The 27,648-nt window shown below is 39.5% G+C and overlaps 1 protein-coding gene across 5 annotated transcripts in view; it reads left to right on the top strand.

The window, feature by feature from the left end:
- The window catches only part of VCAN (versican), a 137,205-nt gene that overhangs the window by 73,387 nt on the left and 36,170 nt on the right, over window positions 1-27,648 (top strand). For 3 of the 5 annotated variants that reach the window (XM_065599135.1, XM_005288159.5, XM_024104516.3), the window contains one exon: window positions 21,459-26,984. The exons of 1 other annotated variant lie outside the window; for it this stretch is intronic. In XM_065599135.1, coding sequence (XP_065455207.1) covers window positions 21,459-26,984 — 5,526 coding nt within the window. Of the gene's footprint in view, window positions 1-21,458; window positions 26,985-27,648 lie in introns of those variants that run through there. One more of the 5 variants, XM_065599136.1, reaches the window with a different exon arrangement.

The following is a 27,648-nucleotide window of genomic DNA, read 5'->3' on the forward strand; positions in this document are numbered from 1 at the left end:
AGGGGCATGTGCAGTGGGATTTGATAGAGTAGCACAGGTCTTGCTAGATGTCTTTATATATATGCATGCACAAATTAGATATTCACATGTTTCACACAGGGAAGGATAGTATAGAATTGGCCTGTATCTAAGTACTGTCAGATGCACTTTACTTTTCCTCTGAAAAGGACCAGTTTTCATTCCTGGCTGGCTCAGGTTGTTGTCTCACATCACTGGTGGCCACATCTGACCATACTTCCTTGGGTGTGCTGGCAAGCATGGTAGATGTGGTAGCCAATACCCCCAAACCCTGCTGGGCCTCTCTTTAGTCTTAAGTAGGAATCCTACTCTACTGCAGCATGTGTGTACTGGGTAGTAAAAGGCTCCCTACACTCTACATGCCTGTGCAAAACAGGGTAGCATTTTTCCCTTTAAGTGTTATATTGCATGGAAAATATAACAATAAGTCTAATAGTTTTTTAAAACTAAGATTATTTATGCACAATGGCATATATCAGTCAGGACACTACTCTGTGGGACATATCCACATACTTGCTATTTTTAACAAGGTTATTTTAATTATATGTATTCATTGTTGAGTTAGAGAGAAAGATATTTGTCCTGTGGGTGAGGAAGCACCTACGGTAATATCTCACATATTGAATAAATATTAGACATTTTTCTTCACTGAGAGGATAAATGTATGTTACCCCAACCTATTATTTATTCTTAGGGGGTATTCCAGGTTTATCTTTGGGTTTTATACAGAAAGTTTTACATTCCTTGTTATGTAGGCCTGTCATTTTCTATGGTGGTTATGCAATGATTTATTGGTTAAAAAAGCAGATGTATGGAGATGGTCAGAGAAATTTTGACTAAACCATATTCCATCCAAATATGCAGTTCTGTTGAAATAGAAATGCTTCACCAAATTGAGTCAACTTAGCTGGAATTTTGTTTTTAAAAAAGGAAGTTCTGACAATGTCTTAACGTACCATTTTGATAATAGCAGAACAAATGTTTCAGTTTCTCATTTTTAATTTTTTTATCTTGTATTATATTCTACATTATAATATATTTGACAAAATAATACAAACATTAAAAACTAAGTTGAAACATTTTAATTTCATTGAAACAAAGCATTTGGAATGACCCGAAACTAACTTTTTTTTTCAGAATTTTCCTTCACAGAGAATTTCAAAATTGTGGGGTTTTGCTCCAATTTGGAATGAATCTCAAAATCCTCTGTGAAATGGAACATCTGGCCTCTATATACAGGGCTGGCTCCAGGCACCAGCCAAGCAAGCTGGTGCTTGGGGTGGCAGCTTGTAGGAGGCGGCATTCCGCCCAATCCTAGGGCGGCACGGCCGCTTTTTTGTTGTTGTTGTTGTTCCGCCCCGGCCGCCGTGGTTTTTTTGTTTTTGCTTGGGGCAGCCAAAAAGCCAGAGCCGGCCCTGTCTGCATAGCTTTGTTGATGTATGTGAACTGGATTGTTTTATTTATGAGCAACAAGTTTAGCTTAATTAGCAACTGCTAAGCTCTTGGGAAAGCTATCATATATTTAGAAGTTAATATCATTGAACTAGAATGGTACTACAGGAAAATGGTCTCTTATGGCTATGTAAATGGCAATACAGAGAGGTGACACTTGTTTTGAAATGCCAGCTAGTCCTGTGATAGTGTTCTCTTGCCATAACTTCCTGGGTATTATGCCACAAGATTGATCCAAATACATTTCTCTCTGGTGCAGCAGTGTGTAAGTACCTCACTGTTGGCCTGATTGAGGTCCCCTCTAAGTTAATACAAAAACTCCCATTTATTTCACTCGGAGTTGGACCAGGCACTGTATCCTCATTAACCTGTAGCATTCTGGATGACCTTGAGAATGTATCAGTTGTGTGCTTTTGCCAATCAGAGAGAAGGGGTCAAATTAATCACTGCTGTAAATAGGCTCAGCAAATGGATGCTGACTTACATCAGCAGTGAATTATTGCCATGATCAGCTATCCAGTATTCTGACTGGCTGTCAAAGATGCCATTTGATATGGTAATTTATTTGTCAAGGGTAGATCCCCATCTTTTTGTTTCTGTGCAGTAATGTGTCAGTGCTAGTGCTTAGTGTTCAACTAAGACAGAAAATTAACTCTTTTGAGATACATTTCCATATGAAATACAGCTGCTACTTGTTTGGTTAATAAGGTAATTAATCTATCAGAGAACTATAGGAATCATTTTCATATCCTGAGTGACCTAATCCTTTACATATCCATTCCTAACAACTGGAAAATATAGACAGAGAGCCAGATTTGCATCTCAGTTGCTCTGGAATAAATCCAGAGTATCTCCACTGCCGTACTTGAGATCAGAATCTTGCCATTGTAATTGGCATCAGAATCTGGCACACTGACTTCCAAAAGCAACAGAGGGTCCTGTGGCACCTTTGAGACTAACAGAAGAACTGGGAGCATAAGCTTTCGTGGGTAAGAACCTCACTTCTTCAGATGCAAGGTTGTGAGGTTCTTACCCACGAAAGCTTATGCTCCCAGTACTTCTGTTAGTCTCAAAGGTGCCACAGGACCCTCTGTTGCTTTTTACAGATTCAGACTAACACGGCTACCCCTCTGATACTTGACTTCCAAAAGTTCTTTCTAGAAAGTAGGTTTTTTTAAAAATACATTTAAGGCCACTTGGCAGCAGAGACTTAAATCAACATATTTAAGCCTGTTTGAAGGACCTATTGCTTAATTAAGCCTGTTAGAATTTTACCACATTACCATACTTTTGTTTAACCAGCATTATGAAGAAATGAGACACACAGTATAAATTCTATTTGAAATACAAATGAAGGAGTCATTTGGTATGACCCAAAGCCAAACAAACAAAACCAAAAACCAGAGTAAATTTGTGTTTTTGTGCATTATTCCTCCTTCTGCTTCAAAAAATGAAATACAGCTTTTTAATCTCACACTTATTAATTTTAAAAACTACTAAATAGTGTGCTGGCCATAATTGTTGGCTCTTTCTGAGGAGCATAGTATAGAATGATGAATATTTTTTTCACATTCCTTTACAGATATCCGTAGAGACCAGAAAACAGTACGCTCATGTTACATACTGTTTGGAGGATGCATACACATGCCCTGCTGTTTGTGCATTGTTGCCAAGGAAACCTCCCAGATCTAGACACAGGGATTACACACTTCAAGCTTCCTTATAGCTCTTTGTTAATTCATGAGACAAATGAATGATCATCTTATTCATAGATACAATGTAGTTTTTAGTATTTCTGTTGTGAAGGGAGAAGGAATCCTTTTTTAGAAGTTTCAGTCACACATATAGATGGTCCTGTGGAATTTTAATGTGTACAAGATGGCTGTTGTCTTTATGTGGAGACTACCTGCAGAATATGATTTCTATTTGGAAAATAGTGGTATTTTTTAATTAGGTTGGTGTCTGTATCCAAGATGCACAGTACTTTTCTCTGAGTGAGTGAGTGAAAATTTCTTGCTATTCAAGCTTTTTCCCATCTTCAGAAAATACTTGCTTTACCAAAAAGTAGTGAAGATTTACTTTACAAGAAGTGATTCAGCTGATGAAGCCTAATTCAGGATGAATACGTGGTTTGGTGTCAGGAATGTAAGCTAACATCACTTTAAAAGTAGCTTGAAGGTTAAAATGATTCACAAAACGGGTAATAAGTACTCTGGTGTCAATGGTTTTTAAATATGTCAGCAATTCCTGCTTTTTGAGCTATTCATCATTTTCTCTAGCTTTTTTATTTTATTTTATTTTATTTTTTAATGTCAGGTCTCTGTGGCAATACTTTGAAACAGTTGAAGTTTTCCTGCTAGCACAGTAAATATGGTTAGCTTCTTTTCCACATCTGTCTCCCTCCTTTTGGCAGGAAGGGTCTGATTGATAACACACAAAATACATATTTGTGCTTTTCATAAATTTTGTGAATTATTTACATGGCATTGTCAATCTGTGCTCAGAGTGTTGGCTGTGTGTTTCCTGAAACCTTTGGGAGCATGAACTTGAGATTGCCCTGTTCTAGTGAATAATTCATATTTATAAGAAAAATGTTGAATGCAGTGTATTATGATCTCTGACCACCCAGTGCATTATTACTGTTGGTAACATCCAGAAAACTCAGTTCCTGTCACCGCACGCAATAGAAATGTTCTTGTCACCAAGGGTTATACACCTCTACCTCGATATAACACTGTCCTCGGGAGCCAAAAAATCTTACTGCGTTATAGGTGAAACTGCATTATATCGAACTTGCTTTGATCCACTGGAGTGCGCAGCTCCCCCCCCCCCCCCGCGGGAGCACTGCTTTACCGCGTTATATCCGAATTCGTGTTATATCGGGTCGCGTTATATCGGGGTAGAGGTGTATCTGAAACCCCTAAGAAGGATCAATGCTGTCTTTCCTTTACTTAAAATTTCTTCTTGTTCAGAAGCAATTTGGTCTTCTGAACCAGTCATGCCTATTTTTAGGCTGCCTCTGCTCCTCTTAATTAATCACTGTCTTTTTATTTTGTCATCATTAGGCTACAGAATAAACAAAGACATCTGGTGATAGATAAAAATATATCTGCTGCTGTTCCATATTTTAAATTGTTGGGGAGCTCCCAAGTGCCTTGATCAGAGTGTGGGGAATGCTTTAGAGACATTCATTATTATTGTTAGTAATAATGGTATGTCAAATTCTGAATTCCTCATGCAGTCTTTTCTTACTCAGGCAAGAGTCCCAATGATTCAATGGGAGTTTTGCCTGAATAACAAAAAAGAAGATTTGGCCCATTGTTATGATTTTCTATGTCAAGAGAGCTGTATCTATAACACAACACACACACACAGTAATGTCATTCTGAGTAGATATCTAAACTAGTTTTTCTCCTTTCAGGCAACCTGCACTAACTACCTTAAAATTGAAAATACTTGATTCTTTGTTATCCTATCCTTTGCCACACTGCTTGTAGTGAGATTGTCAGTGATCTAAACATCTTTTACATGACTATTACATCTTTCTGAATATAAATCTCAAAGTCTCTGTAACTGTTATATATGCTTGGGTCACAGCATATGTAGGCTGGCAGGGTGAGATAAAGACCACCAGAAGTATCCTCTGGTGAAGCAAAACTAATAGTGATAATGGAGCTGTAAGGGTCAGTGTACCAGTCTTTGAATCCTTAGTCTGATTTCTACCTCAAGTGTAAAAACAACAAGGAGTCCTTGTGGCACAAGGACTCATCGTTGTTTTTGTTGATACAGACTAACACAACTACCACTCTGAAACCTACCTCAAGTGTAGATATTCCTCTTTATGCTTGAAGGAACTGGAGATAGTGTAAATTCCCACATGATTTCTTTAACTAATCATCTAAAAAGCAATGGACATTAGTTAATTTCATGGCTTGAGGCAAAAGGACAATAATTGCCCATTCAGAAATAGCATTGCTTTTCCACTTTGAAATGATTTAGCTGCAAGCAGCCAAATGGAACCGCTGTTTTGCATTGGTACTGGTAGGTAACAGTTCAGCACTCTCAACTTTGAAAAATGCTGAGCTTTGCTGTGCAGAGAGTTAATAAAGGGTTAACACAAAGTCCTGAGCATTGGATTGTTACTTTGCTTAATAGTTTTAAGTAGAGCTGGTAGAAATTTTATGTTCAAAACTTTTTAAAAAAAAAAGTGAGTATTTTTAGAAAAAAATTCTTTTGCAGAATTTTGTTTAAACAATGTCCCATTTTTAAGTGGAAAGGCTGAAAACAGAAAAAAATTTGAAACCAACAATTAAAAAAATTCTGTTTTCAGGTTTTCGTTTTTCAGGTTTTTTCCCCCTCCTTTCTCTCCTCCTCCTCCTCCTCCCCCTTTTCAGTGGCAAAATGGGGCAGGAAGAGAAGAGAGGAAGAGGGGGAGAGAAAAGGTGAAAAAAAATAGGGAAAAACAAAAAAGTCCTTTTTGGTTTTTGAAATCAAGAAATATTAGGGGAATTTTTCCTTCAAAACATTCCAACATTTTTCTTGAAACATACTTAATATTTTTCAACTAGCTCTGGTTTAAAGTTATCAAATTGAATCACATTTCTTAAAATGAAATACTATGCTGTTTCAGTGCTTGTTCAAGGTCTGTTTGCACCCAGCTATTGAGATTTTTCCCTATAGGTAATTTAGAGGAGCTACTTTGCTCAATAATCTTAAATCCTCCATTTTACTTAAGAAATGGTTACATCTTCACTAGAAAAGATATCGGGGTTGATTTGAAAGGCAGTTAGGGCCCAGATCCTCAAAGGTATTTAGGCACCTAACTCCCATATACTTTCAATGGGAGTTTAACTCTTTGAAAATCTCTCTAAATAGGTTAGAACAATGGACAGGAACCCAGTGAGAGTTTCTTTCTCTTGGTCTCTAGCTCTAGTCTATACCTTCTTGTATTTCACCCTAGTTTACAAAACTCTTCTTGTTCAACACCCCAATGATATGTTCAAATCTGTAAAAGTACATTGTATTGTAATTAGTTCTCACATAGGCCTCCACCCATGATAAGTATGCTATTGTGGTATGTCTACATTGCAGTTAGACACCCACGGCTAATCCATGACAGCTGATTCGGGCTCATAGGGTTTGGGCTAAGGAACTGTTTAATTGTGATGTAGATGTCCGGGCTTGGGTTTAGAGTTGCCAACCCTCCAGGATTGTCCTGGAGTTTAATTAAAAGAATCTTTAATTAAAGATTGTCATGTGATGAAACCTTCAGGAATATGCCCACCCAAAATTGCCAACCCTACTTGGGCTGCAGCCTGAGCTCTGGGGTCCCTCCCACCTTGCACTTCCTCAGTACTGCTGAGGCTTGCTTTTTGTTCTGTGCTCTTCTCACTATTTCATCTGCAGTGCACAGCCCTGCAAATGGGGGCGGGGGCAAAGTGGGCAATTGCCCAGGGGCCTAGGCAATTTAAAAGGGCCTGGGTGCCCCCAGCTGCCGCCGATGCTGCTCCGTGAGCCCCGGGCCCTTTTAAATTGCCCGGGTGGGCCGCAGAGCTCCTAGGTCCGTGTGGGGTGGTGACCGCTCTGGGTCCAGCACTTTGGGGGGCCCCGCGGTCCAGGACAAGAAAGTGACAGATTCGTCATGTCCACCCTGAGCCCTGCACGCCCCTAGGGACGGCCCTGGGGCCTGGAATTGCTATCAGCGGGCCTGGCAGTGCACATGTCACCGTGCAGACTGGAGAGAAGAGTAAGGCTCAAAGGCAGCTCAAAAAATAAGCCCAGCAGCAATAATTATCAACTAATTATTATTATATAATTTACTGACTACCATCAGTGTGCATGGCACTGTACTCCTTTCTTACAGAACATAGAGTCTAGGGGCAGATTTACACTGCTGTAATTCCACCAGCTCAGGGGGAGTTCCTGCACATTCATGAGGTTACATTTCAAATGGGTGTAGACATTTTCAGCAACTTTTCTCCATTTTTACAAGTTATGGGGTGAGGAATATTCCATTAAAAATGCAGTTATAGAGAAGGGTTACCATATTTAACAAATAAAAAAAGAGGACCCTCCACGGGGCCCTGGCCCTGCCCATTTCCCACCCCCAGCCCCGCCCCAGCACAGCTGGAGCCCGGGAGGGGAAGCGCCAGCCGGGGGCGCAGGGTCTGGAGGCTGCCCAGCAAACCGTGAAGCCAGTAGCGCTTGGGCTTCGGGCAGCCCCTATGCCTCCGGACCCTGCGCCCCCGGCCGGGCACTTCCCCTCTCGGGCTCCGGCGGCACAGGGTCCGGAGGCATGGGGGCTGCCTGAGGCCCATAGCGCTCAGGCAGCTCGGCTCTTAAACAGAGCCGAAGAGTCAGGGGTGGAGCAGAGCCTCTGGCTGCGGCAGCTCTGCTCCTCCCCTGACTCTTCAGCTCTGTTTAAGAGCCGAGCTGCCCGAGCGCTACCGGCTTCGGGCAGCCCCCATGCCTCCGGACCCTGCGCTGCCGGAGCCCGGGAGGGGAAGTGCCCGGCCGGCGGCTGGGGTCCGGAGGCAAGGGGGCTGCCTGAAGCCCATAGCGCTCGGGCAGCTCGGCTCTTAAACAGAGCCGAAGAGTCAGGGGAGGAGCAGAGCAGCCGCGGGAGGGGAAGTGCCCGGCCGGCATTTTCCCGGACATGTTCAGCTTTTTGGCAATTCCCCCCGGACGGGGGTTTGATTGCCAAAAAGCCGGACATGTCCGGGAAAAACCGGACGTATGGTAACCCTATTATAGAGTCCAGTCTGAGTCTTCCAAGTGAAATTTTCAAAGGAGGAGACCCCAAATGATGCATGTACATTTACATGTGCAATTGTGCCTACAAATAGGTTTTTAAAAGCCTAGATACCCAGTTGCATTTGCAGAAATATACGTATAACTGAAGTAAATAAACACATAAATGTAGCTGCACAAATGTGCACACTTTTTTTGTTTACACAGGTAGGTCTGTACCTACTGAAACTTTTTCCCTTTGTGACAGGGCTACATTTGTGCAATGGTTAGCTCATATTTTAATGAAGAAAATTAGAGTCTAAAAATAGCCTGGCTTTGACTTAATAAGTACACATTCCCTTATGATTAATAGCACTAACCATCTTAACCTGGTAAATTCCACAAAGAGAACAGGAACTGCAGCCAAAAAGTGCATCTGATTAACTGTGATTTTGACTGTTGGCTTAATGACTAGTGGACTTGTATAGAAGTTAAATTAAAACTATGCTAAGAAGTACTTAAAACTTGGAAAATTACAGGTGATAAAATCTCAGTAAAGCTTTGCATTAAGTGACACTAAGTACACATTAACCACTCTACGAATCAGTAAAAAGAGTATTGTGGGCCAGATTTTCAGCTGATGTAAATCAGCATAGCTCCAGTGCCTTTAATGGAGCTATGCCTATCTGTACCACTGAAGATCTTGCCCATATCCATATCATGCTGGCATACATATGTAATTAGTACATTGTAGTAATCCTATAGTGTAACTACTTAGATAGCTTTTAAAAATAGATTTCCTAGAGCTTGAACTTTGCAGGGTCGTTTTTTTTTTAATCCAAACAATTTCCCCCTCTGAAACCACTGTTACGGTGCAAAAATACAAATCTTGGACAACTGAAATAAAACAGTGGAAAAATAGCATGCCATGGTCAATGTTACACAAGTATGCAACAGGAGTGCTGGAACAATTTGTATAGTGGGGGTGCTGAGAGCCATTGAACCAAACTGTAAACACTGTATATGATGGAAACCACTTCAAGCCAGGGGGTACTATGTACTATGGTACCTATGATGTGTAATCAATTTCAGTTTTCTCAGAACTGCTGCAAAATCATTAGAGTCTATTGTAAGTGTTCTACTAAATTCAAAATACATTTGTCATTTTGTTGAACAGCCACAACCAAAACATACATTGAGTTGTGAGTTAAAGATTGAGAAGGTGGTAGACCTTTGGTGTTAATCGTTCCTGTTTTCATATTCAGACAGCCTCCTCCCTTGTTGGAGTTGGTGGGTGTGAACAGGACCACAGGAATAGTCTGACGATAGACCAGCTCTTTTGTTTCCCTTCAATTTTTGGGATCATACACCCCCATTTTTCCCACTCTCCTAATCCTATCTTTGTTCCAAAGGGGCACTGCATCAGTTCTGTTGCCAAGAGCTCTCTGAACCTGAGGAAGTAAGGGTAGAGCTTGCACCTACGTGGGGTAGTTCCAACTGTGTGTAACAGCAGATGCATTTGGGTGCCACTCTCTTGGGTAGCATGGGGTGAGAGAGAACAAGGTGTGAGTGGGCTAGGGAGGGGCAAGGGCAGATCAGCCTCCTGTGATGGGCCACATGAAGGCTCACAGAAGCTACTACAACTCCAGCAGGAATAGGTTCTGTGAGCAACTCTGCAGTTGCTCCACAGCTCGGAGAGCAGGATTCTTCCTCTCCCAACCAGCACATCTGTCTATCACCTGGCCTAGATACTTGGCCTGGGAGCTGGTCTGTGGATTTGGCCTTATATTCATATATCCAAACAAACCATCCAATAGCAGATGATTGAACAACTCTGTGATATTTTCTTTATTGCTTTTTGTAAAATGCTGACTGGAGATAATGGCTTAGTATTTGCCAATTTGGTTTGGGGTTATTTAACACTACAATGTGTTAGAATCATGTTCTTTTTAGGCAGTAGATAATGAGTTGTCATTAGAAGACTGTTCATGTAGGGACAATTGTGTCAGCAGTAGGTTCCTCTTAATACGAGACACCCACTGTTGATGGAGTTTTGGTAATGAGATGTTAGGCTATAAAGGAAATGTGAAGAAAATAATTGACCTTAGATTAGCATGTGACAAGAATTCACCTACTATCAAGGGATCTGACCTAATAGGACTTTCCCCTCTTTAACAATTATAAGTCTAACATTCTTTCAATTAAATTATAGCCTTTGACATATTACTCACTCTGTTTTTTGTAATAATTTTACCACCAAGGGGGAAAAATGCAGAAAGCAATAAGGGCAAAGGAAAGCTCAAAGGTCGGCAAAAGGTCTCATGATAGTTTCTTTTAAATCGGAATGTTGCTTTATTTCTGATATGGTTTTCGCATCATCGCTTTTATATCAAAAATTGGCAGAGGCATGTTAGCAAAAGGACACAGGTCAGAAACCTGTGGGAAACAGATGTTCACATTGGTGATACCCATTTTCTACAGGTGTTTCTGGTCATAGCCAACAATTTTGTCAGGCTAGGACTTGTGGGAATGGTACCGTTATAAAAAGATTGGAATTTAAGAACATTCCAAGAACTGAAACCCAGGTTTTCAGCAGTGCTATGTCTTGCATGGAAATACAGACACCCAAATACTGTAAATCATGCTGGATAGCTGAATTTGACTAGTCAAGACTGACCACCCACCTTGTATGACTTTCAACTTCTTTCTAGCAGCTGTGCAAAAGTTGTTCTTTTCAGATGTTGCCTTCCAGAAACTGAGTTGAGCAGTTGAAAGTTTTACTCAAGGTCAATTTACATTTAAATAATTTTGGTTTACTGCTGAAGGCGGGGGGGACAACTGTCAGAGGGAGAACAAAACATAATTTATTATTAAGTTTAGAAAGTGAAAAAAATCAATGTATTGAAACATGCACTATATCCTTTAAATGTTTCAGAAGTTAGAAAACTGGCTCAGAAAACTGTTGGAAAAATATCTCCAGATGGGGAACATTTTGAACTGAATTAAATAAAATCTTCTGTTTATTTAGACTGAATAGTAATAAAAAATAGGGTTTTACTAGATCGCATCCTACTTACTAGACAATTTAATATGAGGAGGAAAGATTAAAATAATCAGAAAATTGATTATTTTTGGAACTTTCTTTGTTTTGTTATACTTAGGTGTGTATAGGAGTAGCCATGTTTCTTTAACACTTAAGACCAGATCCTTAGTTCCATTCGCACCTCTTCATAACCAGGAGGGAAGAAACAGGCTGGAACACTGTTCCATGTGGACCATGCTTGGACGTCTTTATGGTATTACAAGATGGCGCAAGTTAGAGCAGTCATAAGTAGAGCTGATCAAATCATGGAATTTTAGTTATGTGGGAAATTCAGATGTTTTGAAATTATTATAATTTCTCATTTGTATTGTCATTCCACCTAAGAGCCTTCATCCTGGACTAGGACCCCATTGCGCTAGATGCTGTAAAATGCAGAACAAAAAGACAGTCATTGTCCCAAAGAACTTACTATCTAAGTATAAGACAAGAGACAACAGATGGAGATAGACTCATGGGGAAGTACAAGGAAACAATGAGACAGTATTGTTCAGCTTGATAGGCAGTAGTCTTAGCACACCGCAGGCTAAAGATTTTGTTCCAAATTGGAAGGAAAACAAATTTCAAAATTTCCTGCAAAACAAAATTGTCAACAAATTTAATTTTGGGTCAATAGGAACATTTTCTTTCCTTCTGTTCTGATTTCAACTTTAAATAAATAGATTTGAAATAAAAACTCATTTGGAAACAAAAGATCAAAATATTTGTTTTGATAAAATCTACCTTTATTGAAATGCTTTTTTTGTTTGTTTGTTTCATTTTTTTCTGACATGAAATTTCTTCTAAATCAACATGTTCCCATGGAAAGTTTTGATTTTGACAATGGAAAAATGTGTTGGAAATTTTTCGACTTGATCTGATTATAAGGCTGCTCTAACTGGCACAAAGTGCCAAAGGAGTTCCTGGCAGAGCTGAAGATCAGGGGAGCACAAAGATGTAAGGCCATGTTTGCTTCACCTCGCACAGATCCTATGCTGGGCACAGCTCACCCAGACCTGAAGATCAGGGCTTGTACCAAGTATTTGGTGCGAAAAAAGATAAGTGCTAAAGAAGTGCAACCTGCATTGATTTGGTATCCAATGGATGTGCAAAGGGAGCAATATATATGCCAAGGAGAAGGAATGGGTAAATGTAGCATGTAAAGTAATTAACAAAGTGTTTGAAGAAAAACTAGATCCCCTCCAATTTTATTTTATACCATCCCGTTGGTTGCTTTTCCGGCTACATCACACCCTTTCATCTTCCAGTGTGGAAAGTACACTACTGTCATTTTGTACAACCACTTCGTACCAAAGTGGGGTAATTTACAGTAGTTTAATGCTTGCACAATAATTTACGCCATTGTTTAAGACAACACTGAATTAGACCTACTGACCAAATTCATCCATAGTGTAACACCACCGAAACCCTAACAACCAGTTTTTCCGACTAATGTTCATAAGGCGAAATTTGAACAAAATCAAAGGATACATTTCTTCTTTACATATTGGTGTCTCCTGTTAGGGGAGCTTGCTACACACTATTAAATGAAATCCATGCCCACTGTGCCTCACTTTCACAACACAAACAGCACAAAAGTGCTTGATTCATCTTTATTTCTGTGTCTCTATTATACTCAGAATTTAGGGCCTGATTTTTTGAAGTTCATGAAAGTCCATGAGAGTCTTTCAATTTACTTCCTTGGGCTTGGATCAGGCATCTTGTAACAGTGAAAGTCCTCCCCCAAATCCCTCCCATTCCATTTACAGAAGACGGAGCTCCACCATCCACCACAAGTTAGTAGAAAAGTTGCAGGAATCACTGGGTGGAATTCTATTGTCTATTATACGGGGTGTCAGTGTAGAAGATCAAACTCAAAATGGTCATTTCTGTCTTTATAGTCTATGAATTAATCTATGCAAAAGTCCACCAAATCAATAAGTCTTCTGAATAATACTTTTATTCTTTTGAAAGTTTTTAAAATTTTCAAAATCTGTTTTTCATTTAATCATTATTTCTGCTTGAATAGTTGCTGAGCTGAAGTCTTGGGGAGACAAATCTTTTATACCTCCTACCCATAAAAAGTGATCTCCGAAAAGCTCTTCAAAGTTCTTTACAGAATATTTTAAAAACCCCTCTTAAATAATAATAAAAAAAAATCTACAAAACATTTTAAAAACTGTTTTGCATATCTTTGAGTTAGTTTTCCAGTCAATGGCATGGGAACAACATCTGCCTCACAGTCAGTAAGAAATTAATATTGGGTGAGAACCAAATCCCATTAAAGTCAATGGAAAGACTAATGGGTTTGGATCAGTCTCATTGTGGGTAGCAGTGTTAGAAGTAAGTGGGTTCTGGACTTGGGGAAGCTTTCAATTTTTTTATATACTGTTGATTAGAAATGTTCAAGGAACAAACTTACGTACTGTATACAATTGATTATTTACAAACACAAAAGGCTAGGAAACAGACCATACTTCATATCTATTTCTCCATCTGTCTACTCCATCTCTGTTTCTACTCCATAACTCTTCACCTTTCTCCTCAAAAGTCTTTACTGTCTAAATCTATTCAGAGCCTGTTTGTATTGACAATCTGAACTATCTTCTCTTCAGCTGGCTGTTTTTTACTTACTTTTTCCAGGAATCATATTACCAAAGCCCTCCTCTGAACAAATGCCCACTTTCCTGGCCTTTCTCCATTATAATGTGGGAAACCATGATAATATTCAATAGTCATATTCCTTGTCTTTGGAATCTTCTCTTTGTCTCTTATTAATAGGGAAGAATCTGTGTCTTTTGGGTCCTACTAAATTCACGGTCCATTTTGGTCAATTTCATGGTCATAGGATATTAAAAATCATAAATTTAATGATTTCAGGTATTTAAATCTGAAATTTCACAGTGTTCTAATTATAGGAGTCCTGACCCAAAAAGGAGTTGCGGGGCGGGGGGAGGGGGGGGGTCGCAAGGTTATTGTAGCGGGGGGGGTTGCAGTACTTCTACCCTTACTTCTGCACTGCTGCGGGTGGCAGCGCTGCCTTCAGAGCTGAGCAGCTGGAGAGCAGCGTCTGCTGGCCGGGAGCCCAGCTCTGAAGGCAGAGCCACCACCAATAGTAGCACAGAAGTAAGAATGGCCTGGTATGGTATTGCCACCTGTCTGTGCTGCTGCCTGCAGAGCTGGGCTCTCAGTCAGCAACTGCCATTCATCGGCCACCCAGCTCAGAAGTCAGCAGTGCAGAAGTAAGGGTGGCATGGTATGGCATTGCCACTCTTCTGCGGTGCTGCTGGTGGGGCGCTGCCTTCAGAGCTGGGTGCTTGGCCAACAGCTGCTGCTCTCCAGCCACCCAGCTCTGAATGCAGTAAGGGTGGCAATGCTACGACACCTATAAAATAACCTTGTCACCCCCTGCAAATCTCTTTTAAGTCAGGACCCCCAATTTGAGAAACACAGGTCTCTCCCGTGAAATCTGTATAGTATAGGGTAAAAGCACACAAAAGACCAGATTTCACGGTCTGTGATGCATTTCTCTTGGCCGTGAATTTGGTAGGGCCCTAGTTATACTAGGGCAGTTGAAAAGGATGTAACCATAAAAATTGACAATACATGTCAGATATAACTAGTGTATTTTAAATTGTTACAGATGGTTGAGTGTTTGGTGTTAGGGGACAAGAGTCTACTTTAATAGATAGCACTTTTTCTTTTTTCCTTTTTATATTTTATGGTAGATTTCAGGTTTCCAGCCCAATGTCTTGCTTATTTATAAATAACATAGCTATACATTATATGCTGATATTATAATATAGCTCATTGGCCATCTGTAAGTGTTAGAGAATTTATCATCACTTAATAAGCCTGAGGACTGGCAACTTGATTACTGACATTGAATCACTGAAATTCTAGCGTAAAGAAGGCTATTTTAATGAAGGACAATTGAGCTGCATCTTTTATGACAGAGGTGCCCCCCTATGGCCCGTGGGCCATACACAGCCCACCAGATTATTTCATAATCTGGCCTGCTTCAACACAATATACTAACAACTGATTCATTAGCATTTTGTCGTCATGTTTACATCATTTTAGTTACACAAGTGTGTAAATAGACAATACAGTACATAGAAACAACCTATCTAAAGACATACAAAACAAGCTGAATTTAAACTATAAATCAATACAGGTGACCTTAACTCTTATTAGAATATGTAAAATCTGTTTAGCTCACACAAGATTATGTTTAGGTTTATGTGGCTGTCCTGTAAGGTTGGGCACCACTGCTTTATGATACTGTTTTCTTATAGGCCAGTTATTCTGCCATGGAACACTGCTTAATGTTTCAGAAGGGAGTCAACCTGAAAGTTTATCTGAGCCATATTATAGTTTCATACCTAAGCAGAGTTGCTTTTGTGCAGGACTGTCATGGCATGTTAGATCTTGAAAAAGCTAACAAATTATAGTATGGTCTGACAGAGATCTTTGCTTGCCTCAGTATTATATGCATTTGTACATGTCATCTAGGTGAGTTTGGAACAGATGTTGTTCATTAAATTCATTAATCTACCATAAATCCATAAACGATTTAGACTGAGCTAGTAATCTGAGTGGTTCCCAGGTGTGCATTATTACAATAATAATGCACTGATCAGAACTTGTTAGACATGTTACCCTCCCACAAATTATTGCCTGTACAGTTCAGTCCAGATTTTCAGAATTTAGAGTGTACATTTTTGTGCAAAACTGTGTGCATATTCTCATGCCTAACTAGCAAATACAATTCCTATGACGATGGGTGAAATCATAGTAATTTCTGGAGGCCTGTTTGGTCAGTTTGACTGGGCATTTGCTCTTACAACTACTTCAGTTGTGTGTATAGTTATAGTAACTGTTTCCACAAAATAGTCATGCATATGCACATTTGCATGTGCAATGTACTGAAAGTGTGGTGCGTTGTTCATTGCGATTTATTTTGTTTTCAGTTATACTAAATACTCTACTACCCAAATATTGAAGACCTTTCTTAGTCAAAACTCCCACAGTACGTCTAATATGCCATTTGCACTTGCACATACCCAGTTTCCAGGCATAGTGGCATTAATAGTGTTATAAAGAAGATGTGCAATTGCACATGGCTTAGGGCTTCATTTATGTTGAAAATCAAGCCCTTAATATATTACCCAGAAGTACTGCCTTCCCGAAGTGGGTCTTCCAAAAATGGCTTTACTGCTGAGTACTAGACACATCTCTCAACGTTGATTTTTGGGTAGCATTATGGTCATTAATCCTGCAAATTGGCAGGCATTTCACTCCTTCCTTCCCTCTGTGTTTGCTAGTAGCCAAATTTCACAAGAAAATCCTCAGTACCTATATATTTCTTTGCCTTTATTGGGCAAGCAGAACTGAACCATACTTTCACTTATACCATGAGGTCTGCCATTGAGAGCTAAAATAGATAATAGAGTGCTATAAGTGGAAAAAATGTATGAATGTAGTCACTTGAGGTAAATGATTTACAACAATTGGTTAAAATCAGTAAGCTTGTGGGAATGGCAACAGCTCTTTGGCTATATGTGCTGGAGTCCTGGTTAATCTCGAAATAATTCTGTCTTTCCCCAATTGGGGCAGATTTAAGATATTACAGATTTCTGAGTGTGTGTATAAGAGATTGAGAGAGAGGAAACAGATATGGCACTATTCACATTGGCACAAAGTAGGTGCAAAATCAAACCAAAGGCCATTAGGTCAGGAATATTTTGATGGCAACTTACATCTCTACTCCATATATTTTAAAAAATTTCTAAGGTACAGAAGAATGCAGACCTCCCCAACCCCATTTCTGATTAAAGTTAGAAACCACTTCAAAGGAAGATACTTTGTTCTCCTGCATTGCAGGCCAGACCGAAAAATGCACAAGTGGAGTGGGAGATTAATAGAAAGGTTTGAAGTAGCAATGGAAAAACGTGAGCAGTATGAATGAAGAAGCTTTAGAAAATCAGTGAGGTACATTAGCCCAATCTATTGTACTGGAACACATTGTCATAATAGTGTATGGGAGTTATGTGCCTAAATTCTACTGTCTGTCAACGTGATTAGTCATGTTGAATTATTTCTCAGATTTTTGGCATTTGATGGATAGGCTGCCATAGAACACACTTTTGTCTTATCGGTTCTGTGTTGTGGTAGAATATGATTCCATCATCATGTCCTAGAGTTTCTTGCGTTTTGTTTCTAGTCAGGTAGGAGATTTATTTTGATTTCTTTTATTTATTAATGTATTTATAAAAATAGTTTCATTACAAAATATAGTACACAGTGGGTTTGTCTTTATGAATAAAACTGACAAAAGTACAGCAAGTGGTTTTTATCTTTTATCCAACAGGTACAGCAATCAGTAGTTCAAATCTTTTTGGTAGTGAAGAAAATAGAGGGGCAGGATCCTTCCTCCCGCTGTGTCCCTGGATGGTCCTGTGGCAGCAAAAAGGGTTTGTAAATACCCTGGAGCCAGCTAAGGAGAATTCCCCTGGGACAGCCATGGTGTTATGTAACCCTGTGCTGCCCAGTGGGGCCTCCCAAAACGCCCTACTGTAAGGGAGGGAGAAGTCTCAGCATCACAATCAACCACTGGGCAGCCCAAGGAGGTTCCCATAATTTGTGCTGCGTAAGTTATGCATGGGGCTACGCTGGCCTCTAAAGCGGCACAGAATAGGTGTTATGCTTATAAGAAGCCCACGGGATCTTTTTGAGGGGGAAAAAGCAATATGCCGCATTTCTTGGAAACACAACAATTAGCATATGCATTCAATCATACACCCACACACTGTCCCGCCAGTTGATGTTATAGTTACCAGTCCAGAGTCTGGATCAATCTAGTGGCCAGCTAGGTTGATCACGGGTTGGGAGGAGCCAGGTTCTGTTGGTCGTGACAAGATGCTCCGGGGAAGTCTTGGCAAGACGAACCCAAAGTTTCATGGCAAAGCACTCTGTTTATACAGTGATTTTCCTTCATTGGGACCAATGAGTTTTGCACTCTCATGCTGTAACCAATCATCGTTTGACGAGTGCTTGTTTTTTAAATTGTTTTTCTCATTCTTTATTTTGTTTTTTTATTAGTCTCTCAGGGAGTTACCCCATGCTGGTTTTGATCACAGCTATTTTGTCCCCATTGATAGGTGCCTGTCTCATCTTTAGAGTCGGCAATCTGCCCTCCTCTGACATTTCAATAGGGGTGTGTTACAATCTCCTGGTGCCTCCTGTCCGTCCTTGATTCCTCCCTAGAACATCTGGTCAGGTGATGGCCTTCACACTTATCTTTTAACACACACATTCCTCATTCACACACAAAACAGGATTGATTTACACAGAGCATTTGAACAGGAACATCAATTTGCAATGCAGAAGAAAACAGTCATTGCATTATTTTACTTATTTCAAAATCCTAAACCTATAAAAAAGTGGTAACCCTAAAGGTCTGTCACTGCCTTGAAATCAGCTTCAGACACAAGATTCTGGCTGATGCATCTGCTTTCAGAAAGGGTGGTTGGCAGGATATGATCAAATCATACATTAATACATTTAATTCATGCGACACAAAATTCTTTATCCTTCATTCTATATTATACAAAATGCAAACATAAAATCCTACTACTACATAGGGAGGGCACAGATGTTGCTTAAAGCACCTTAATGCCCTCTCCCCCGGGCTGCGAGGTTTGTGCTGTGCCACTAAGAGATGCAACACTCTCAGTCAACGTTTTTTGAACGTGTCCTATACTACTTTAATACAAATACAGAATACTAGAGATGGGCTGACCTACAAACATTGGACATGGATCTTAATTTCCCCACAGATTGTGTGATGATTAAGTCCAGCGTTTTGGTTCGGGTGTGTCACGATTGCATACACTTCAGAACTATTAGCTTGCACCAAATCCTGAAGCCCTTACTTAGTTTTTACTATATTCCTCACCCAAACCTCCCATTGTCTCCTCAGTTGAAATTTTACCTGACTAAGGACCAAGTAAATTCTTCAGGATTTGGCCCATAGTCATTAGCAAGACACTGGGCAAGATTTTTAAAAACCCAGTTGAAGGAGCAAATCTGGTCGTACAATGTGCAATACTCTGAAACTATTTTTTCCAGGCTCAAAATGCAGATGCAGACTGTTCTGGCATAGTTTGCATGAACAAAATAGTGAAACTAGAGTCGTGGGGCGAGCACACCCCAGCAGTTTGAAAAGTCGGCGCCTGTGGCCCCAGAAGCCTATGGCTGTCTTCAGCTCTGCAGGGATCGAGAGGCCCAGTGCTTCTGTGTTGTGCGTCCTGAGCATACCATGCAATGCAACCTGGCAGATTAGTTCCCTTAGGAGACGAATGGTCTCCCCCCGCACCCTGGAGGCTAGGGGGGCATTCAGTGACTAACTGGAGCAGGCATTTGTGTGATCTGCTGCTCAGAGGCCAGCAGAGACATCCCCATTGGGTGCTGGGGAAGGATGCTGCACAGTGTCCTTCCTTTGTGCTGCCACTTGCCTGCTCTGCCTGGTTCCCATGTTGAGCCCAAACCCGCAGAGCTTGCATGGGGAGGACTCTGCAGGCCTAGGAGTGGGAGTGTTGTTGGCCCACACCCGCACCAGAGCTCTGGGGCCAGAGGATATTCACTTACCTAGTCACAGCTGAGAGTCAAACTGCACATAATGTCTTTTGTCTGGTGAAAAAAAATTCCCTGAAACCTAACTCCCCCACCCCATTTACATTAATTCTTATGGGGAAATTGGATTCACTGAACATCATTTAGTTTAAAGTCACATTTTTCAGGAACATAACTACAATGTTAAATGAGGAGTTTCTGTACTATGTCATTCACTGTGTATATAGCAGGAAGAGAATCTTTCCTTTAATTTAGCTTTTCAGGACCATAGGGTGAGTAGCATTATCTGAGAATGCTAAAGAGTAGAAGCCAGGTATATCAGGCCAGATTCTCTGCTGGTGTAAACAGGTGCAGCTCCATTGGCTGCCTCAATTTACACCAGCTAAGATCTGGTCTATCTTATTTACCTAGAATTACATGTAAGAGAAATTTGTGGATTAGAAGTTGTGTCCAGCAGCACAAAACTTTCTGGCTACAAGTCAGTGGAGCAAAGAGTTCTATAAGGCAAAGTCTAGGACAAAGAGAGCTTATAGCTCTGGGTTATCTGAAGGTGACATGCATCCTATAGACAAGAAGATCTGAGATAAAGTGTACATGTTGGGGGAGATTTTCAAAAACACCAAAAGAATTTAGGCGCATAGATCCCACTGGAATTCAATGAGATTTCTATACCTAAATTTCTTACAAGCGTTTGAAAATCTCCATCTCAATATTTGTTGAATTGCCCTAAAGAAAAACATTATTTTTTTGCACTAAATGTAAACAGTGATACTATTCAAGATATAAGCGTAGAAAAAATTAATTGGCATCTATCAAGTCTCATTGAATTAAATAAATGTATCTGTACTATGGCATCATTTTTGCGTACAATATATCTTTATATATTATTTATTATTTAATATATTTTCACAATAGCCATAATGCACCCGAGTAGTGACATATTATTTACTAACCTAATGGTCAAGAGTACAGAGCAGAGTGTCTCTTATAGTCTTGAAGCAATTACTTTCATTTGAGCTAGCATGGTTGGGAAGACATGCACTGTACTTTTTTTTTTTTTTTTTTTTTTTTTTTTTTTTTAAAAGAACACGGGAGGTTTCACCTCAGTTGCTAAGGAAGCTTAGTTTATGCCACAAATCCACAGAAGTAATTGCTGCAGTTGGGCAGTGCTGATAGCTTCTATCTAAAACTGATTTTTTTTCTCTGCCCCCTTTACATCTGTTTAGAATAGTGTAAATCTACTGAAGGAGAAGTCAGCATAAGGCTATTTCTGTGACTAAACACGTGTGTTTTATGACCATCAATGGTATTTAAAAATTGGTGAGCTCTGTGTACAGAAACATTTGAACTGGTAAAGCAAGTGTGCAGTTTTTAAAACATTTTATTAACACAATAAGTTAAATATAACCTAAAATAATGTACTATATTTAATTTGAAATGCATTTATTTTTGCTATGATAAATTGTTTGTCCTGCCTATGGCTAATGTAATGCATTAGCACACTTGTCACTTAAGGATTGTGAAAAGCTCTTTCTTTTTGCAGATCTATTGCATGGACTTGATTACAAAATACATCCACACACAATAGATGAATCCTTCATAGATGCAGACTCACTACAGGCTGAACCTTGTACCTCAGGCCCTGAGCAAGAGTCTTCTGAGTACCCTATTGAAATCTTAATGGAACCTTTATTTCCAATTTTTGACCCTGAAGAAGATGAAGATTGTGAAAATACTACTGATGTTACAACTCCTCCAGCATTGCAGTTCATCAATGGAAAGAAACAGGTGACCAGTGCACCTAAAGATACAAAAGCTGAAGAAGCAAGAAGTGACCAAATTGAAAGTGTTACACGTTCCAAAAATGTCAAATTTTCACAAGTCAATGAAACTAACACCATAGTATCTGAAAATGAGACCTCTGGTACAATGCAAACAGGTGTATCTAGAGAAATAAAAGGGGCATTTGAAGTTACACAACAACCTACAGCAGATGTTGCAATGTTGGAACCTGTTTTAAGTAGTGAATTGGAAGTTGCCACTACAGATAAATCTGAGGTAACGTCTGTATATGGGCAATCTTCATCAGAAACTTTAGAGACCTTAAAACATAATGGAACTGAATTTCAGCGAAGCTCAACTAAAGACCCCAAAACCTTGCCTTTGATAACTATAGAATCTTCTGGAGATGCTGCCATTGACTCTGAGTTCCCTGGTCTTGTCTTTTCAGAAACGGGGAAAACAACAATAAAAGAACATGCAGAAAAAAGTTCTGCTGCAACTTCTGCTCCCAGTCCAGTGTTTGATATCGCTACTGTAGACATAGGCATAAAAGACCATATGCCAGAACAGGAAACCTCTAGTCCAAGAGATGATTATAAATCAACTATTAAGCATGATAAACTTCCCCCACTGGAAACCCTTGTAGAAACAACAACAAGAAGTCATATAGTAAAGTCTGTGGAAAGTCCTATTTCATTTATAATACCAGAAGGCTCTGGAGATGTAGAAGAGGCAGATGTTTCTAAAACTTCAGCTATGGTGACAGAGACTGTAGTTACTGAAAAGATTTCAGTAGAAGAAGCTTTCTTAGGGTCTGGCAAACTGCTGACAACAGAAATTACTGCCACTGTTTCAGGAACCACAATTTCTTTGCATAAGGAAACTAGCACTACTTCTGTTTTTGACCAAAGTTCTGAAGAAACTGCTACCACCACATCTGTTACTGGGTTGGTTACCGAAAAAGGAGTTAGCAGTGCTACTGGAACAGAAATGAAAATGGAGGAAGATGAAAAAGAAGCACAGAGCACTGCTTCTTCAACTAAGGAACGTTCATCTACTGTTGAGATAGGAAAGTTAGTATTCAGTGATAGACAGGAAAGCCCTAGTAACAGAATTGGAATTGTAGATCAGGAATCCACTACTCTCAGCAAAACAATACCAATGACAGATTCCACATGGCCTGAAAGCAAAGAGTTTACAGCTGCTCCTTTCTCCACAGAGAAAAGCCTTTTTATAGATGAAGGATCTGGGGAAGAACCAACATACACTAGGAAAACCATTGGAGACATAATTTCAGGGGGTGTCACAAGAAGAGTGGTAAGTACTGATCCCCCATTTATTGATCTAGGTTCTGGAGAAAGAGATGTTATCATTGATTCTACTGCCATTATTTCAGTTCTATTGGAGCCTGTGACTACGGACATTGAAACACAAATGAAAAAGCAGGAAAGAGATGTCTACAGCACAGATACTTCATCTGTGGAATATACAACAACCGTTGAAGCAACAAAGTCAGTGTTAAGTACTGAGTCAGATGACTCAACTAAGGAAGCTGGAATAGGAAGGCAGGTATCTAAGGACATTTTTAAGCTAGGAGAACAAAAACATGAAACAGAATCATATTATTTGATTACAACTCTTCCTTCTCAAGAAAAATTTTTTCCTCAATCTAGAAAAGAGATGACAACTCGTATTGCAACAGAAGAGCAAACTAAATACTTAGAAAACTCTGGGGTCACCTCTTCTGTGGAGTCTGTTGTTAAAATCATTTCTCCTGACACCATTGCGACACATGCTGTCAGCAGTATAAAGACAGTAACTGAATCTACAGAAAGTGAAAGTGGAAATGACAGCTCACCAACCATCTCAGTAGAGAACATTATCCTTACTGAGGTAGGCTCTGGAGAAGAATCCAGAGATGAGAGTGGTACCATGGTACCAGTGCCAGATGGTTCTACAGAAAAAGTACTTGGTACTAATTTTCCATTAATTGATCAGGGTTCTGGAGAAGTGGATTCTGTCATTGAGTCTTTTACAAAAACTACAGCTTCACTACATTCAGCAGATAGAAGACCAGAAACACAAGCAACAGAAGATGAAAGAGAAATTATCAGTTCACCATCTGTGGATTATTCCTTTGCTGTTGAGTCTGCAAATTTAGTCATGAGTACCAAAGATGAAGTCAGCACAGTTAGAACTGAAATTGCAAGAAAAGTCATCACTGAGGTACAGATAGAAAAGCAAATGCCTATTGAATCCGTAACAAGAAGTTTTGCTATAAATCTTCCTTTGGAAGAAGATATACATTCTGAGCAGAATATTTCTGTAGAAACTTCACAAAAAGTTGTAGAACCCTCTGGAATAACAACAAAATATCCTGTCATTAAAAGTACAGAATCTATCCTAGAACAACTTGAAATTTTAGTTGTTCCCACAGTTAGTCCATATTCAGAAGAAAATAAATTGGAGATAATTTCTAGCACTAAATCTGTTGATACTACTCTAGTAACTGAGTCCATAAAACTTGAAAGCAAAGCTAAATTTACAGAGAAAGAAAAAGACTTGGTACAAAATATTTTCCCTACAGAAGACATTCACGGATCACTTCTGATCCCCAAGAGCGACGAGCCAACTAATAAAGAGATCAGTAGTGATTCATTGTTTTCAGGAGAAGGATCAGGAGATGAACTTATTAGTGTTCCATCAGTAGAGCCACTGAATTTTGTGACTATAAAAGAAATCACAAGTACTTTAAGTCCTGAAACATTTCATCCTGAAAGTGTGGGACCAAGACTTTCCATTGACAAAGCCCAAGAATTTGAAAGTGGTCAGACTGAATCAAACAAGGATTCCAGTGAAGAACTCAGGCTATTCAGTTCTATAACCGAGGCAGTTTCCAAAACAACAGAGAAAATGGCCACTAGTACTTCCGCTTTAGCTGAAGAAAGTTCTAGGAACTTCAGTAATAAAGAAGCTACCACAAAAGAGACATCCCATTCTTTTTTAATCACTGAAGACTCTCACAAACAAGAAACTTTTCATTGGGTAGAAGAAAATGAAACATACAGAGCACCAGCTGCTACTGATCGAGTTGTTACTCAAGAGGAAACTTCAGAATTGATGACTAATGAAAATATAACTGCTGCTTCTATATTCTTTAATGGAACTCCTCATCTTGAAACAGAGGAAGCACTTGCAACATCAACACCAAAAATACCTCCCACACCACTATATGAAAGTTCTGGAGAAGGATCTGGACGGGTGGACATTGTGGGGTCATTTCACCCAGATGTATCTACTACCCATTTGCGAAATCTGGAAATAACAGTTGCTCCTCATGCTCATGAGGAAAATTATTCTGAAGAACTGAGCACAGAGACAGCATTAAATGGATCACAAACTGTTTCAGTGTTATTTTCCACCCACACAGAAGAAAAAAAGATCTTACCAAGCCCGACTAGTGTTCAACCAAAGACATTTACAGGTGAGAGTTTAATAAATGCTACAAAGATAGAAAACAAAGTCCTCCCAAAGCTTGATGACTTCAGAAATGTTACAGGGAATGTTTCTGCTTTTAATGAGATCACACTAATTGAAGTACGACTAGGAATCACATCAGATGAAACAACAATCATAGATGTGGATCATTCTAAACCAATGCATGAAGATATACTAAGTGTGCAGACAACTCCAAATACAGAGACTCATTCAATACATGGCAATAATGATAGCATGAAAGTTGAAGAAGTGGAGTATGATTTAACATCTAAACTTTCTACAGCTGAAGAGAAATCATATGGATCTGGTGATAATCTTTCCATGACTATTTCCAGTAAGTCAATAAATAGTGAATCAGTAACAGCTGAGAACAGACCCAGATCAGATTACAAGGATTTTGGTTCAGGGGATGTCATGCAGTTCACAATGGAAACTCCCATCATTGGTGAATTCTCTGAACTGGATATTTTGCTTCCAACAATATCATCAATGGCCAGTCCTAGTGTGCCCCCCCGAGTCAGCGAAGAGGCCAAAGAATCTCCATTTGAAACTAGACATGTAGCACCAGAAAATAAAACAGAAGGCCTCTCCGAATCAAGTACTTTGTCAGACAACCAAGCGATAGCAGATCAAAGTGAAATAGTCTCTACCTCTGGGTATTCAGGAATGGAACAAGAAGAGCCTGATGAGGGGAAGCCTTTGTTTCCTTCCTTTAGACCTGACTTACCTACTGAGACAGAACAGGCTTTGACAGCAAACATGTCTGATGTAAGTATTGTTACCTCACGACTTGTAACCCAAAACTTAACAGAGTCACCTAATATAAGTGAAGTAAAACATCATACAGTTTACACAGAAACAAAAACCACTTCAACAGAATCTGAAGAAACTGATCTAGCCAAACTTTTTCCTGTAACTCAAATGCCAAAATCTCCAGTAACTGTCCACTTGGTTAATGAAGTATCAGAATACCCTGAAGTAATCATTCCAAATACTTTGTCATCCCCTGATTCAGACGAGTCTAATCAAACATCGGGACAAGCCTTCAAAGAAGTCAGTTCTGATGTTGCCGCAACTTACAAACCACCCACCAAAGTGCTGTCCACTAAAACTGAGTCTCCACTAGACTCTTCTTCTGAACCTGAATCAGAAAGCACATCTGTTGAAAGTACTCCTGATATTAGTGGACAGATAACAGACAGAATAAAGGAGAAAGAAACTTCCATAATAGAATTGAATACTGAAGAACTAGCAACTATTTCTGAAGATCCTCTATCAAAATATGTCGTACCAACAGCTTTTATACATTCTGGAGAAACAGTAGACACAGATATTCCAGAAGTTAGCACAGAAGATGAAACCTCTACAGAGAAAGTGAAAGATCTCAATCAAGTAGATGAAAGCAGCACTGAGGGAGCTTTGCCAAGGCTATACACCACACCAGCTTCAGTGCCACATGAAAGTATAGCAGGTGGAATAGTTAAGCCTGGCCAGGCAACTGTTACAATGTTATCTTCATCTTCACCATCTCTGGATATAAGCCTGGAGACACAAACAACTGTGGTAGTACAGAAGCAGTCCACAACAATTTCTTCTGACATTGCAACAAAAATTACAGCCCCTGAAAACATTCCTGAGTATAATAAACAGACAACAATAAGCACAGAGGACATAAGCACTACTGAACTTGCAACTTCATCATTTTTCCTTCTGGACATTACTAATGGATCAGATTTCCTGATTGGCAACAGTGGAGATTCAGTTGAAGGCACAGCAGTCCAAATACCAGGTAAGATCCCAATTTGATAAATACCATATAAACTTGTTTTGTTACCGGTAAACATTTAATTTATTCTTTATTTTCTCTTGAAGACTTTATTTTATACTAAAATGCTAGGTGTGAGCAAACATGTGCTTGTGTATGAGATATGATAATCAAACTACATTTGGAAGGCAATGAAGATAATACACTTAAAAGCATTACATAATGCTGAAATCAATACAATGGTGAAGCCTACTGAGTACAAGTTCAAAGAAAACTAGGGGGCTGATATAAAACTAGGGGGCTCGCTAATTCATAAGTGACCTTCTATTTGCATCAATAAGTTTTGGTTCAGATCTGAGGTGATGAGAGACCATTATAGAAGAAAAGGAATATTGATCCTAACACAGTATCCAGTTGTGGTTACTTTATTTTCATGTTCCTAGTGGCTATGTAGATATCATTAATTTATCTGATGAATGTTGTTGCTTTAGCATGACAATTGCAATGTACAATTATTCTACAACTCTAGTGGCTTTCATGGAATATTCCAATTTATTTGGAGAACAAACCTAATGAACACGTCAAGTAATTGCAGACAGGCTTATCCAGAATACAAGTTTAAAAAATATATACAGGATTAGTCTCAAGACTGGCTGAAGTTTGAGGTTTTTAAAAAACTCAGCTATTG

The sequence above is a fragment of the Chrysemys picta genome, chromosome 6 (genome assembly GCF_011386835.1).
Source record: "Chrysemys picta bellii isolate R12L10 chromosome 6, ASM1138683v2, whole genome shotgun sequence".
In the NCBI taxonomy this organism is placed as follows: Eukaryota; Metazoa; Chordata; order Testudines; family Emydidae; genus Chrysemys; species Chrysemys picta.